Source organism: Sinocyclocheilus anshuiensis, unplaced genomic scaffold, assembly GCF_001515605.1.
Source record: "Sinocyclocheilus anshuiensis isolate Anshui unplaced genomic scaffold, SAMN03320099.WGS_v1.1 scaffold510, whole genome shotgun sequence".
Taxonomy (NCBI): domain Eukaryota; kingdom Metazoa; phylum Chordata; class Actinopteri; order Cypriniformes; family Cyprinidae; genus Sinocyclocheilus; species Sinocyclocheilus anshuiensis.
The window spans coordinates 31,898-49,426 of NW_015542360.1; the positions used below are offsets into that span (position 1 = coordinate 31,898).

The 17,529-nt window shown below is 35.4% G+C and overlaps 1 protein-coding gene across 1 annotated transcript in view; it reads left to right on the top strand.

Moving 5' to 3' along the window:
• Positions 1-17,529, top strand: part of LOC107691887 (metabotropic glutamate receptor 7-like) — a 120,753-nt gene that overhangs the window by 23,967 nt on the left and 79,257 nt on the right. Inside the window, exons 4-5 of the mRNA XM_016490717.1 lie at positions 947-1,084; positions 11,706-11,906. Of these exons, the coding sequence (XP_016346203.1) occupies positions 947-1,084; positions 11,706-11,906 (339 nt within the window). The remainder of the gene's footprint in view (positions 1-946; positions 1,085-11,705; positions 11,907-17,529) is intronic.

Sequence of the window (17,529 nt, forward strand, 5' to 3'; positions counted from 1 at the left end):
CAAATAGCATATGAACCAAACTCAGCAGCATAGCCTATCTCTCAGTTTTTTCCTTTTGTTTTGTTAATCTGTTATTAATAGATAATAGAGAGATAGGCTATGCTGCTGAGTTAACAGTTAATTAGGCTAAGTCAAATATTTTATTATTTTTGTAACATATTCATTCATTTTATATATAGGCTATGATTTAATAAAAACAGATTTTGTTATTTTTAGTTAAACTTATTTTTGTTGCTTGTCTGCGCTCGTCCGCCGCCTTTTTTCTCTTCTCCGACCCCGCAGCTCTCTCCGATAACTTGTGCTATTTCTCCATGTTGAGAGTTTGGTGTCGCATATATTGCACCTGACTATGCATTCTTATCCTTTTCTCCGAGTGTCCATCTCACAACTGTAGAATCCGTCTCTGCAGTCATCTCAACCATCTAATTCCATCAACAGAAGATAGACAAACTATTTTACCTGCGGAATTTTTTCTCTGGAGCTGGCGTTATATTACTGCGTTACCGCAAAAAGTAATATACTACTGTAATATTATTACTTTTGTAATGCGTTACTCCCAACAATGGTAGTCACTGACCTTCACAGTACTTTTTTCATACTATGGAAGTCAATGGCTACCGGCGAATATTTGGTTACCAACATTCTTTAACCTATCTTCTTTTGTGTTTTCTTGTGTAAAAATGCACAAATGAGATTGTACACATTCATAGAAATTAGCCACCAATTCATCAAAACATAAAATAGTTATTAATTGCCATGCAAATATGTTGGAAACACCAACAAACTTGGCAATGTTTGTACATTATCAGTACATATTGTGTTTTTTGGTGGATGTAGTTTGTTTTTTGGTAGTGTATCAGTAATCAAGACAAAGGAACATTGCTTTTCAGGTAATGTTAAGAATTATCTGATGCTATCGCTAATGGTGTTACGTTTTCTTTTTCAGATTTCGACGCCTACTTTATTTCACGCACGCTGGAGAACAACAGAAGAAACGTCTGGTTTGCTGAGTTCTGGGAGGAGAACTTCAACTGCAAGCTCATGAGTTCCTCCAAGAAAGAAGACACTAGCAGAAAGTGCACAGGTAAAGGTTAACAGCTAAATGTTATATAAAGGCTGACAGGTTCCCAATTCCCAGTCAGCTACAAGACAGAGTACACGTGCATCAAGGTTGTCAACAAAAATTTGGGAATATTCATAACAGGATACCAGAAGCATGCATGCAAGGTTATTTTCCTCTCTTATCTTTAATATTTTATGTGTCGCTTTGGACACAATAATCCAGGATTGAGTAGAACATTACATTTTTAAGCAATGATATGCATAATTACTGAAGTACTATTTCTAAGTCATAAAATGATTTTGAAATTTTGTATGCCTGTATTTTGTCTTGTATGCTGTGGTGAAGTCAATAAAAGCACAAGGGGTAAACACTCTAGAGTATAATTAATGAAGGAATCAATACTATTGACTACGTGCTAACGAAATAAAAAGCATGACAAAGAAATTGTTACCCAGAATTGTTCTGTATTGCATAATCTGTCCCTTCACATTTATCTGAGGAATGTGATGCTTGTCCAGAGATATTTATTGATATTTGAACCAATTTAAATGGTGACAACTCAGTTAATTGATTAATGACATCCACAACGGTCACGTAGGAAAACAGAGGACCGCGTACAGCAACTGGTTTTGCTTCAGGATAGATTTTACAGTGATGACCCAATGCTGTACCAAAACTCTTTATTGCGCAAAATTGAATTGAATTTGTTTGATGCTCTCGGCAGCTAATAATTCACTTCATAAAACACCAAAGAGCAAGGTGGTCTAGCAGCTCTAATAAGCTTAACCAAAATAGTCTACCTGGTCAAAATGAGGTCCACTAGATGGTACTTGAGGTGTTCAGCTATTTAGACCACAATGGACCAACATACATCAGTTAGAAACTATGTGACTGCCGCCTACACCTTATATCAAGTTGGTAGTAGCATAGCACCAGCCTCAGACGGACTGCTGGCTCGCCCACAGATCGCCCACAGTCTGTTCGCTAACTCTCTGATGCACATTGCACAAAGATGGCAAGAACTGACTGAAAAACACTAGCCTAGTCTTGTTGTTTAGTCTGAGGGTTAAAGTCATTTTGTGATTTCGATGGAGGGGAAAACCACCGAAAAAAATTGTGATTGGGAAAGTTTTGAGTAACAGTTGGGCAAGTTTTGTTTCGTGGCAACCCTCGTACCAACTTTTTTGTATATTTTCACCAACTAAACAGCATTTAAAAACATGATAAAATATTATTATTTTTTTTTTCCCTCTCAACCTTTCTTTGCTGAGTGTCCAGTGTTTGGCTAGAATAGTGTTAATTTCATTAACAAAGACTATGAAGAAAAATGTTCGTTGACGAGCTTTTTTCCAATGACTAAGACGAGACGAAGACGAGACGATAATTAGGTCAATAAACGATAATTATGACTATATAAACATGCAATTTCGTTGACGAAATAAGATGAGACTAAAATGTATTCAAAAAAATACAAACTTTACCAAAAACCTCTTTTTATTTTCATCAAAAAAAGGAGACAAAATGTTATTGCGGACTGCTCTACACGCCTCTGCCACGTGAGCTCTCATGAGTGCGGTTGCCAGATATCAAGAGTTCCAATCCCCGAATCAGAGCTTTGCTGTTACATTGATAGCCTACATTTTTTGCCCGGTGTTTTGCTTATTTTAAGCAATCTGGCAACCATGCATGCTCTTCATTGCGGAAGATGATCTGAAAACACAGACAAACAAGCTGGAGTTTATCGATCTAAATGAGTGTGTCACTCAGCCGGTTTATGTTCTGTCATGAGATCTCGACTGTATTATTTGCGATTGTGATCGCTGAATACTCAACCGCTGTTGTTTTAATAGAGAAATAGGCTATTGCCATTTGGAATTACTAGGAATTTCACTGTTATAATATTTTTGTTTGTTTTAGCTGTTTTCATAATGTAGACAGAGAGATTGCATAAGTCTTTGGTATTAAATTATATAATAAAAAGCCTATAATAAATCAGTACACTAGGTAAAATACACCATATATGTGTCCACATTCTATTGATTTGTGCTTACTGGAGAAAGTGCAATATCTGAAATGCCAAAAGTACATTTCTCAAATGACAACAATCATTACGATTATAATTTTAAGAAAACATATTTTTTATCTGTTTAACCATTATACAGAATGACGAAAATGATTTCATTGACTAAAACTTGACTAAAATGCTCATACATTTCATCGACTTAAACTTGACTAAACAAAAACAGGACAAGGTTGTCTAAAATAAAATGTACGTTTGAGTAAGAGTAAGACTAAATTAAAAATGGCTGCCAAAATTAATACTGTACGGTTAATTTATAATAATCTTATTGCGAAAATGTCTAGTTTTAATTGACTAAAACTAGACTAAAATACTTCAGGTTTTCTTGGACTAAAACTAGACTAAAATATTGAGACTTTTAGTCGACTAAACCTTGACTAAAACTAAATAGGATAAGGTTGACTAAATATGATAAAAACTAACAAGGGCATTTTAACACGGGACTAAGACTAAAATGAAAATAGCTGACAAAATTAACACTAGGCTAGAATAAGTTGAAATACAAGTAGCAACGTAACCGTCTTTTCGCATTTCAGATAAAATCAGTCAAATTACCAAATGACGGTTCTTAAAAAATGGTGAAAATTTCTTGCATGTTACATTGACATTCACACAGCAGCAGAATACAGTTGACAGTCCTATTTTTTAACACTAAATATGGTTGTATATTCTTTCCCAAATGCAACCATGAACCAAACGTTTGTCTTGTTTTTCTAAAAAATAAAAACATCTTTAAAACAAGATTTTTACTTTAAAGTGACATTCTGTAAGACAATTAAGGCCTGTTCACACAAAGGGTGATAACTATAATGATAAAGATATAGTTTTTAAAATTGTTGTAAAAATTAAAAAAATAACAGAGTCCACACCACAACGGTATCGATAACGGTACACATATGGAACAATATTGTTGGAATCATTTTCAGAATTTTTGTTTCCAACTGTTGAACGCTAAAAACATTGCCAGCCAATCAGAATTCATCCTGCTTTAAAGAGCTCAAGCATTTAGAGACAAAACTGCAGTGCATGCTTATAATAATAATAATAATAATAATAATAATAATAATAGTGTCATCTGCTGTTGGTGTCGACACTAATATAGTTATCATTATATTCATCATTATAGTTATCATTCTTGGTGTGAAAGCACTTTTAGACTTGTTTTATGCAATAAATGTTTATTTAATTTACACTATTTTGGTGTTTTATTTACAAAGTGTTGTCTAGCGCTAATATTTTTTATATACACTGACATCTAGTGGTGTGGAGGAAGCATCACTAAATTTATTTATTTTTTTTTTCATTTTTGATTCTGATAACTCATCCAGATAGAGATACAAGCTGTAGTCATCCGAAAGTTGTAGATCCAGACACTGTTTTCCACCAGTTTATGGTCTCTGCGAGACGTGGTCATTGAGAAATCTAATTTATTGAGTGCCCTGTCTGCTCCTTGAGTCTCTGGACAACGAGGTGAGATATTCAAGAACTGGAGGTGATGGCAGTTTCTGTCAGCGACAGCTGGCAACGACAGTCTACATCGCCCGGAGACGCCGTCGGTGTGAGGGCCAATTTACAGACATCAAGGGCCCGAGAATGAGATGAGAGAGAAAGCACATGGTGTCGTCTCTGGAACAACAGTGTGCACTGGGGGGCAAAGGAGAGAGTCAGGTCTGATGCATGACAAGGGAGGGGCGAGAGAGGAGTTGACTGTTGTCCAGGATCACGATTGTACAGGAGAAGATGCAATTAAAGAGGGCTGGATTGGAAAGTCACTGTGAATTTGTAATCAATATTTGGGTTTCACTGACGTGCTCCTGCACGCAGGTCATTATGTGTGTGGCACGATCGCCACTGCCACCATTAAAAAGACGTAATGAGATTGTTAGCAACTATATTAATAGTCTTAAATGTCAGTTTAACTGTCAAAATGCAACAAGACACCAAATGCACAGTATTTGTAATCTTGTTTTCCTGTAATGACAACTAAATGCCTTTAAAACAAGATATTTTTAAATTGAAAACCAACATTTAGAATTGTTTTCTGGAGAATATACCTTTATTTCATTTACATTATTTTTTGGGTGTGTGTGTATATATATATATATATATATATATATACTGACACCTAGTGGTGTGGAGGATGTATTATGTAAAAATCAGCCATTGATTAACAATTTCTGCAAACAAAAGTGTCACATAATAGGGTCTAGACATAAATTAATTTATATTTAGCTGGTCATGATATCTCAACATGGCAGACTCCATCAGGATACCTGTACCGTAAAAATAAAACCTTTTAATAAAATATTTTATTGGGCCACTGATATGAATTGAGAATTCATGCGAACATACAATATTTTGAAACATATTATCAAAGTTACTTTTTATTGTTATTTTAGTAAGCATGCATGGACCTCAAAAATTCAGCTAGATGTATGCTTAAAACAAGATAAACTAAGACAAATAATTCTTAATATATTATTAATATCTGCAGTTTTGCTTCTTGTGTAAATAGCTTATGTTTAAATACTTTTTATGCAATACAAGACATAAATACCCTTTAAGAACAGCATGTTTTGCCTTGCAGTTTCCCCCCGTTCCTCTCTCTTTCAGAATGACATTGGGAATACGTTTAAAGCCCTTTTTCGGTACGAAGAGCCAGAGTTCAGTGTCCTCTGGGCACTGGAGTGTTTGAATTTAGACTCGCAATGGCACTTCATGAAAATGACAGCTTCTTAGTCCCCTCACAAGAGAAAACATAAACGGAAAATTGCCGAACTCTGCCTGCGGAATTGCTGTTATTATAGGAATTTTCAATAGAAATGTTCAGAGAGAATAATACACTTGTGTTTTTGCAGCCTTATACTAAATTCTCCTTATGTAACTTTGTACAGGTCTGGATTCTGCGTGTGAACCAGTGTTATGTTAGTGTCATTGATATAGATTCTGTTAATATTTTGAATTGGGTTTTATTTTTATATTTTGAAGTAGTTTTCATAATTCGGTTTCATTTTTATTAGTTCATTATAGTTTGTTATTCTGTCTATATAGCTTTTATTCACTTTTATTTATTACTTTTAATATATTTCGTTATTTTAGTACTTTTGTTGAACTAGCGGAAATAAAACTTTTTTCATGATTTTAGTTTTTGTTAATTATAAGCCTGTAGTAAACAGCTTTGAAGTCAACATGAAACATAATTCGCAACACATTTTACTTTTGTAATACGACATATTTATAAATAAAGGTTTTATATTCACTGAAACATTGTAAATTTAGCTTTGCATTAGCATTTCTACATTACATTTGTCATTCTTGTATTATTCATTCATTATATGCAAATTTGGAAACATTTTAAAAATGTTAAAATATACATTTTTGAAGACCAAGGGAGGTAATTGGGATACATTTCATCTTGACTTTGAAAAAAAAACAAAAACAATTGTCATCCAGTCAGATGGACTGATTGTAATAGTTTTGTTTTAAGTCCTTGTTCATTGTGCGAGTCTCAGCTTGTTGAATCGGTAACAAACAAGCGCTTCTTGTGTAGGATGTTCTGTTCTGAGGAAACGGGGACACCCTGATTCGTTCCTTTCCATTTTTTGACCTCTTTCAGCAGGCGCCAATCAGCCCACAGACATCTATTCACCATAATTACATGCTGTGTTTATCTATGTAGCACATGCTCCAGGATCACTTCCATTTTCAGCGGCGGGTTTTGCAGAATTATAGCTTGATAATAATGAGAGAGACAGCCATTGCCTAGCACATCAGAAGCAAGAAACCGCCCATACGTCCATTGATCCATCCATCTATATGAGGCTTTATTGTTCTGACTTGACAAGATCAAAGCAGCTCTCTAGCTGAACTAAAATGATCAGCATACTGAACCTACACATGTTTGCTGGTTTATTATTCACACCTGTAACCATTGGGATTTTGAAAGCTCTGCAGTGATGTTCTGGTTCAGTTTAGTCCACCAGCAGTGTCACGGTTTCTTTTTTAGGGAGGGACGCAGTACCTTTTAAAACTTTTATTCCCTACTTAAGCAGAATCAAGCTACGTAATTATCTCTGAAATGACTAATAGGTATTTTGGAGATCAAGCGGAATCTTATGCGAGGAGTGGTGGATGGCGAGGCGCTCTGTTTGCGCTCATGAATGGCTGTATCGGTTTGTTTTAGAATAAAGGATTGTGGGTAGAGTTGCCTCAGGCTGGCGCCACAGTGGGTCCACATCTCTCAATTATCTCTCACATGGAGAACTAAAAATGGCCGTTTTCTTTTTGCAGTTTGCAGACGCAGACTCAGGGGGCAAACACAAGGGATGCATCTTTGCATTCCAAAACAGCTAGAATGCAACAGAATCCCAGCTAACAGGAACATGCTCAGAACTTTGACTTCAAAGAACGTTCAAAAGTAACGTTCCCACAATATTTGAAAAATGATCAAATAGAATTTTCTCCCAAAGGAATATTTCACACACACACACACACACACACACACAAAATGAAAATCTATGGAAATGTACTCACCCTAAGGTCATTCAAGAACAGTTTTGAGAAATTTAGCATTAGCTCACTTGTTCACCAATGGAACTGTGACATGTTTGGACTTTCATTCTGATGGCACCCATTCACTGCAGAGCATCCACTGGTGAGCAAGTAATGTAAAGCTAAATTTCAAAATCTAAAGCTAAATCTATTTTAATGGGAACCTTATAAAAACATTTCTTAGGATGTATTTTTGTTAGCTCGAATGTTCCTGAGATATGTTTTAAAAAGTTTAACTACTTTTATCTTTACACACTGTATTAAAATAACACGCTCATGGCGTGAAACGCTGAAAAAAAAAATTTACACATTTTATGGTTAATTTTTAAACATATACTTCAGTTCTTACATATATGCTAAAATATAATTCTCATGGCGTGAAATGCTGAATGCATTTAACTCTATGCATACGCAAGTTTTCACATTAAAACTAAGAATATTTTGGGCTTTAATAAAGGCAAATTATGAATGTTAAATGTAATGCAATGTTATTATGAAATGACATGATATGTGACATTTACAAGTTCATGATAGTTTAGAGCTTAGGTTCTTTGCTGTTTGCATAAGGTTTGTTTTATTCAGCATTAACACCTGGCCTGTTTTCATCAGGAAACAAACAAAAAAAAAAGAGACAGAGACAGATAATACATTTGCAGTTCAAATAGCATATGGCTGACACATATTAGGTGAAACTCATGCACGCAAATTGGAAACCGGCACTCCAATTAGTTTAAACATCTGGCAAGATCTATGTTCCACAATAGAGTTTGTTATTATCACATAGACTAGAGAATCAAGTATTAAAATGGCTTGCTTTCTGAAGAAAGATTCATCAGTGAAAATGTCAAAAAGAGCGTATTTTCAGTGATTCAGGACATTCGGCTTCTGTTGAAGATCCAAGTTCATGTTTTTTGATGTAACCCTAAATGAAAATTTGCTGAAAATGTACTCACCTTCAGGACATCCAATATGTAGTTGGGTATTTTTCTTCTTTGGAACAGATTTGGAGAAATGTAACATTCCATCACTTGCTCACCGATGGATCCTCTGCAGTGAATGGGTGCCGTCAGAATGAGAGTCCAAACAGCTGATAAAAACATCACAATAATCCACAAGTAATCCACACAACTCCAGTCCATCAATTAACGTCTTGTGAAGTGAAAAACTGCATGTTTATAAGAAACAAATCCATCATTAAGGTGATTTACTTTAAACCGTCACTTCTGGACGAACTCCAGAGTCCAGAAAATAATCCATAATCCATAATAACGCATCTTCCAGTGAAAAAGTCCATCCCACGTTTTCTTCTCACAAAAAAATACACCAACATTACAACCGCTTTAGACAATTTTTGCTTTTAAATGTTGCTTGATCTGTGCATATTTCTCTCCTGATTCAGACGAGATGACTTTTTCACTGGAGAAAATATTAAATATCCTAAATATCCCGTATCCTAAATATTAAGGATACGGGACTCATATTCAGCTCGAAGTGACAGTTTGATGTTAAAAACGACTTAATGAAGGAATTGTTTCTTACAAACACTCAGCTTTCTGCTTCACAGGATGCTAATTAATGGAATGGAGTGGTGTGGATTATTGTGATGTTTTTATCAGCTGTTTGGGCTCTCATTCTGACGGCACCCATTCACTGCAGAGCATCCATTGGTGAGCAAGTGATACTACATTTCTCCAAATCTGTTCCCATGAATAAACAAACTCATCCACATCTTGGTTAACCTGAGGGCAAGCACATTTTCAGCTCATTTTTAATTTGTGGGTGAACCGTTCCTTTAAAACTTTGCAGTCAATTTTTCTTAAGCATATTTTCCATGTTCATTTTTACCTAGCTATAATGGTAAACAGCTTCTGGTGATAATCACGACAATGTATGGCAATTCAGTTCTGGTCAATACAAAGCAGAGGTTTGGTGATGAAAAATCAAGGATATACTAGAGACAGACAATTCTCTAAAAAGCTTCTGAGCTCGGTACGGTTTTCAGTCAATAGCAAGGTGTAAGTGTGAAGTATTGTTCAACAAGATATCGGTCACCGTAATAACAGCTTATTATTTTCTAATGGTCATGGTGACCTTCAGCGTATCCGAACCTCTGGCAGAATGGGGTTTTTGTCACTGCCTGAGGTCATTGATGTCTATTGATCTGAATCCCTCAAGGCTTTCGGCTGACCCTGACAAGATGACAGACATAACCCTTTAATTTGATGCCATCGGGATGTTGAGAAAGTGTAGAACCTCTTTAACTAGCAAATCCATCTTGACACAAGGGTTAGGACACGTGTGTGCAATCTCGTTTATAATGGAATCCCAGGTTTGGTTTGGTTTCCATTTATACCAAGGATGTCTAGTTAACCATTAGCTTCTCAACAGCCCAGCGAATAACTAGCGACTTCTGAGATGTAAAGTCAAAGGCAGCAAAAATGAAAAGTAACGTCCTACAAGTTGTTGTTTTTTTTCTCTAAGGACGTCTTCAAGACGTCAATCAATCGTCCTGCAAGTAAATATCATCTAAATAATGAGATCCCACTCATCACAGATTGAAATCAAGTCCCAGAAGGCATTTTTCAAGCTCACCGAAAAGGATGGGCTGAAATTTTCCCGAGCTAGTTTTCCTGTTCTGTCAGGCACTATTAGAGTCACCCGTTCCTTCCTCATAAGACTAGGGCCATTTATGATTAAGCTGTCTCAAAAATACACATATTTGAGTTAGCCACTGTTGATGGGACAGAAAAGCCTACTAAGCCAGCTGTAGTATGTTTAATGAAAGCCGTTATAGTGGGAAGACAGACTATTAGCGTGTCCCCGAGGAACCAGGACTGGCATCTAAGGGTGGGTGTCAGATCTGGACGACAGCAGAGCTAATTGGAGAGAAATTGCTAAGAATATTGCATGAACTCCATCGGCGTCCCATGAGATCCTCCACTGGTGGGTCGAGGAATAGCGGGTCTTAATAGAACTGTCACGGCTTTTCCTCACAGTTTAAGGTGAGGCTAAAGTCTGACCACTGTCATTATTAAGACATGTAAGGTACGCTTAGCCCTCGGTCAGCTCGGTTGATTTTGTGTGTGGAATACATTTTCCATCAATACATAATGAATTAGCTTGACTCAGTGACATTTATTAAGAGAAAAGGCATTTAGTCAAAAATTTCCTACAGATTTGTCACAACAATGACTCTATTAATCTATGTCTGTTAGCGCTGGGGCTAATCTACGTGCTAATGTATTCCTAACCATTGAGAAATTTCACTTTTAGAAGATGTATGCTTTTAAAAATGACTCTTCTGGGGAAACAAAGCAAAAATATTGACGACTCTTCTTGCGGTAGACAATTTGTTTGTCCAATTAAATGCGAATGTGGCTAGCAGTTGGCAAACCGTTATTCAGTCTTGCGTCTAGAAAACTAGTCATTCACTATGCCTCATCCAACTTCCTGTTTCAGTAGAAAATGTCAACACAAACTGTAGCTTTTACTCTACCAGCTAATTGCAAAAAAAGTAGTTAGCTATACTACAAACTATGCACAAAAGTAGCTTAAATCGCTACAGCATGGCTGTTTAAAAGGGTAAATACCAATTTAAGTGTTTTTAAACATTTTTAAATATGTATTTATTCATTTGTACTCCCTAACACTGAGCAAAAACTGCGAATAAATCTCTTTAAACCGCTAAGTTGAAGATAGCAAAACTGTGACAACATCAGAGACCGAAGTAAGATAAGCACCTAGAATTGCAGGCATTACTCTTCACAGCGTTAAAGATAGCGCCCAAAACCTGCCAAGATTTGTCAAATGAAAGATTGTTCCTAAAGTGTGCGATAGCTTCAAATGTTGGTTTTGTTGGTTTTGTTGCTCTACCTCACATATTTCTTCAAAAGCTTCCAGAGTCGACTCTGTTTCTTTGTGTTTATGCTCTCCTACGAGAGCATTTAGGCACACGTCTCACTACAAAGTCTTCGCTCTATTTTGACTTTTTGTTTTGTTTCTTCCTTCCAGGGCAAGAGCGAATAGGAACAGACTCCAGATACGAGCAAGAAGGGAAGGTGCAGTTTGTGATAGACGCGGTGTATGCCATGGCTCACGCCCTGCACAACATGCAGAAGGAACTTTGTCCTGACCAATCGGGCATTTGTGGGGAGATGGAGCACGCTGGTGGCAAGAAGCTCCTCAAGTACATCCGATCGGTCAGCTTCAACGGTGAGTCCACCGAAGCTCACAACATCAGATAAATGCCATATTGAGTCAATGTCATCTTACTAATATTAATTCAGCTACACTTCATTTTAAGGTGATGTTATTACAGTGTAATTACAAGTACTTACTATTTAGGATTTGGGTTTGGTTTAGGGTTAGATGCTTGCAATTATGCATAATTTACTGTTATTACCATAGTAAGTTCATGTAATTATGTAACATTCAAATAAAGTAATTCAATGCAATTCTTAGATACAGTGACTGAGTACAGAGTTTAGCATGTTTTAATTTGTGAACATTTTTATATTTTTGGCTGGGAAGGTAAAAAAGAAAAAACAAAAGTAGTTTGGCACAATCTTTTGAAAAATTAGAAATAATTTTTGAAAAATTATTGCTTATTGATATTTGAAAAGCTTTTGTCTTCCCAATGTCATGTGGTGCAACCTAAATAAATAAATAAATAAATAAGTGATATCATAGAGAGGACACTTATAGACCTTCATAATAAAATATTAATAATTTGATTTTTATGACATAAAATTGTTGTAAAATGTCATGCGGTGCAACTGATACATGTTATTATGTAATTATATATTTCATGCACCTATTTACTTAAGAAATAATTACATACATTTTCATGGTATATATATATATATATATATATATATATATATATATTGTACTATTATAGCTTTTTTATGTATACTTTGGAAATCATTTTCCAACTACACCGAAAAACAATGGTGGTAAAATAATTTCACTCAGAAATTGCTAGTAAATTTCACAAATAATTACAAAGAAATGGCAAGTAACACGTTTAATTAAGCATGAAATTTCAAAGTAGAAAAAAAAATACATATTTATATATAAATGATCATTTTTTACAGTGTATATTGACAGACTTTACAGACTGGTTTGGACAATACTGAGCAGGTTTCTTCTGTTCCAGTGGACACACACACCATATGTATATTCCTCTTTGAAGCAACCTTTGTTGCTGCTTCTTGCGTGGGACTCCAACTCTCTAAATACTTTATATCTCGCATATCCCAAACCTGCCTTTGTGTTGGACCGTTGAAATAGGAAACTTCCAAGAAGAAAGGAAATCTCTCATTAATGCATCTTAATGAAGTGAAACTTGTGTAGTCCTGCACCAGGGCACTGTTAGATCAAAGTGCAACTGCACCTTTGATGTCTGTGTGATGATGAGAAAATACTCTTTGGGGTAAATATATGATCTAACTTAAGGCCTGGTGAACGATACTCCAAATATACTCGACAAAATACTTGCTTTTAATTACCAGAATATAAAGACAGGTGGCTAAATGCTAATGAAGAAATCTGCAAGAATTTTATGCCACCAAACAATGTGAATTATTTATTTATTTATTAATTTATTTAAGAATAACACTGAAACATACAATTGTACAAATTTAACTTGCATTGTTATTTTTTTTATTATAATGAAATGTTTTACAAATTGCATCACTTAAATATTCTAGGAACTGTAAGCAATTCATTTTATTTACAATGTGTGCAAATTTGAAGTTTGTTTTAAAAAACTTTGTTTTATGAACCACCATAGTTGTTTGTTTCGTAAAGATATGCTTATGTTTTCGTGAAGTACCTAATATTAACAGATCACACTGCACAGAAATGCCAAACAACAGCATATTATCTTTTGTAGATAATAACAAGCTTTTGATCTATTGTTTACCATTGCTTAAAAGTCTTTTATGATGAGCACCCAATTCAATCCATGGCGTAAAAACACAAAAGAACATGAAAACATCTTGAAATAATATTACTTCAGCTGTCGCTAATTTGTTTTCTGTAGTGTTCTTATAAAGTAAACAGCCACGTCCAAACATCATACGCCAGCTTATGGAAATACATCAAAGCTAGTTAATAACAAGAAAAAACAAACAAAAAAAAACGTGATTTGCTGTGCTTTAAGGCTGTAATGTAGTGCCTATTAGAGAGGATACAAGAGCTCTGCTTTATCCTAACTGTTGCGAATCTAACAACACAATATTTTAATTATATATATATATATATATATATATATATATATATATAGCACACTAATACTTTTACGGCATTTATAATTTATGAGCATTGCATGCACAATAAGAAAACCTTCCCTCTGGCATGCATATATAATTCATATTCATATTCAGAATGTATATGCACGCATGACGTAGTTTATTTTGAAATGCAATGTTCAACTGTTAACTTGACAGTTAGAACATTTATGTATGCATAATTTGCATATATAAGTATTAAGAAATAGAAATTGATTAATCATCTCTAGCTTCATGGAATATTGAATTCATAGATGGATGTTATTGTATGCAGCATAAATAATATTAAAATAACATTTTTAATGCCAATACACTTTATGCATTCACCCAATTTGAGGCCCAATTTACCCAAAATGTCTAGATTCCCTGTATAAAGGGAAATTGAGTTTAAGGTTTTAGAAACTCTAGAAAATTGTACAAGATTTTTAGAAGTTTCTAAAATTTACTTGCAATTTCTAAGTGAAAAATACTGAAATACTGATCTACCAACAGAGCCAAACAATATGAGCTATTAATATAGCCAGTTTATGCAGGCTGACATATAAAACTTTCACAATTAATCTATCATAACAAAGAAAATGGTGTTAAAATTCAATTCTTGAAACTTATTAAATAGTTGGAATTATATTTATGCTGGCTGATACTGTGAAAAAATTACATTACATTACATTAAAGTAGATACTGCTGAAAGTGCATGTCATACATCTAACCTGTTTATCTAGTACTGCACTTATTAATGCAATGGTACAGTCCTGTTTTTGTCTGCTGGTTATTTATGCATGTTAACTCTTGTGATGAAAGGATGTGTCACAGACACAGGGAACGATGAGAATTTAGGTGGGAAAGGAGAGAACATACTGCTTGAAGTTGGGCTACTGACGTTTCTGCCATTTTTTCAAAGAGTTCAAAAAGAGTTTCCTCCAGCGAGAACATGGAAAAAAAAGATTCAAAGGCTCTTTGCATACTAATAATTAATATACTTAAGAAGGTCATGTCCAAATCTAATATCTACAGTGCAATTACTGTATAATATTGAGATTGGAAATCTCTGAGTAGCTTAGAAGTTTAACGGGTGAATTCACTGCTGTGATGTGACATAACTGGGACATTTTGCCACTGGGTTTTTAAAGACACGTATGAGGTTGTTAAAATTAAAGCCCATTTCCACAGAGGATGGATGGATGGATGGATGGACGGACGGACGGACGGACGGACGGACGGACGGACGGACAGACGGATGGACGGACGGACGGACGGACGGACGGACGGACGGACGGACGGACGGACGGACGGACGGACGGACGGACGGACGGACGGACGGACGGACGGACGGACGGACGGACGGACGGACGGACGGACGGACAGACGGATGGACAAACGAACGAACGAACGGACAGATAGATAGATAGATAGATAGATAGATAGATAGATAACTGTGACTTTTTATCTCACAATTCTAATTTTTTTTCTTGCAATTCTAAATTTATATTGACAATTTATATACAGTATCTATATAAAAATATTGTGAGTTAAACTCAGAATTGTGAGATGTAAACTCAGAATTCTGAGAAAAAAGTCAGAATTTTAAGATGTAAACTTGGAATTCAAAGAAAAAGTCATAATTGTGAGATGTAAACTCAAAATTCTATGAAGGAGAAGAAAAGAGTCAGAATTCCGATACGAAAACTTGGAATTCCGAGAGAAAGTCCAAATTGTGGGATCTAGGGGACTATTTTAACAATCTAAGCACATGGTCTAAAGTGCAAGGTGCAGGTGCACTTAGGGCATGTCCGAATCCACTTTTGCTAGTTTAACAATGGGAAAAATGGTCGGCGTGTCCGGCGCATGGTCTAAAAGGGTTGTCCCTATTCTTTTAATGAGTCATGGGTGTGTTTTGGGCATAACGTGCAATAAACCAATCAGAGTCTCATCTCCCATTCCCTTTAAGAGCCAGTTGCGCTCGTGCCATGGCGGATTCACTATTTACACGGCGGAATTTGCAAGCGCAAAGACAGAACGCATCTCCAGAGATGAAACGGAGCTGCTCGTGCACGAGCAAATAGGTAGCCTAATTCTGATACATGCAATGACTATCCATTATGACATGTAGGAATTTGTATATTTATGTAGCCTACACAATAATAATCTTTTACATTGTAATACTTTAATTTTTAATATTTGACATGTTTGTGTGCTGCTGCACATCCCTGTGTGTGTAATAAGCAGAGTTTATGCGCGTTATTTTGTTAAATAACAAAAACAATAAATAAATACTGCGCCATTGACTTTAGACCAGGTCTTAGTTGGTCAATGGCACAGTCTATTTCAGTTGCCTCAAAATAGCAACACCTCGACAATGCGCATGAACACACCTCGTTTTCAGACCAGAAAACGATACGATGAAAATAACTGCATCATGCTGAAACTAGCAAAAAACACCTGCGTCGTGCCTGATGCCGCATTGCACCCGGGTGTATGATAGGGCCCCTAAACTCAGAATTCTGAGATGAAAAACAGAGAGTCAGAATTCCAAGATGCAAACTTGTAATTTCCGAGAAAAAAATTCAGAATTGTGAGATGTAAACTTGGAATTCAGAGAAAAAAGTCACAATTGTGAGATATAAACAGAATTCTGAGAAGAAAAAAAAGAGTTAGAATTCCAATATGTAAACTTGGAATTCAGCGAAAAAAGTCCAAATTGTGAGATGTAAACTCAGAATTCTGAAAAAAAAAAAAAAAAGAATCTGAATTTTGAGATGTGAACTTGGAATTCCGAGAGAAAAAAAAAAGTCAGAATTGTGAGATATAAACTCAGAATTCTGAGAAGAAGAAAAAAAAGAATTATAATTCCAAGATGTTAGATGTAAACTCAGAATTCTGAGAAGAACAAAAAATAAAGAATCAGAATTTTGAGATGTGAACTCAGAATTCTGAGAAGAAGAAAAAAAATAATTTTAATTCCAAGATGTTAGATGTAAACTCAGAATTCTGAGAAGAAAAAAAAATAAAGAATCAGAATTTTGAGATGCAAACTTGAAATTCCAGAAAAATGTAAAAATTGTGAGATATAAACTCTGTATTCAGAGAAAAAAGTAAATTACAATAAGTAAACTTGGAATTCTGCGGAAAAAAAACAAACAAACAAAAAAACATCAGAATTGCAAGATGTAAACTTAAAATTGTGAGAAAATAAATCAGAATTCTGAGTTTGTATCTCGCAATTCTGACTTTTTGAATTGCGTGGTGGAAATGGGCTTCCATAGCAAAATGAAAGAAACATGATAAAACTCAACACCTGGTACATAAAAGCATTTATAGTTGAAAAAAAAACTTGTTAATGTGTTACCAGCAGCGCAGCGTCTTGGAAGACTCTTGTTAATTCAGTGTGAAGTGGAAGGCTGTTATTTGTGGTATTCAGCAGGTTGTCCAGGCCCTCATCCACTCTTTAAGTGTTTCTAGTGTGCCGTTGTTCTTTATCTCTGCGGGTCTCCTGTAGCTTTCGGTGTCTTCATTCTCCCCAAAATCTATTAGTAGAATAAGAC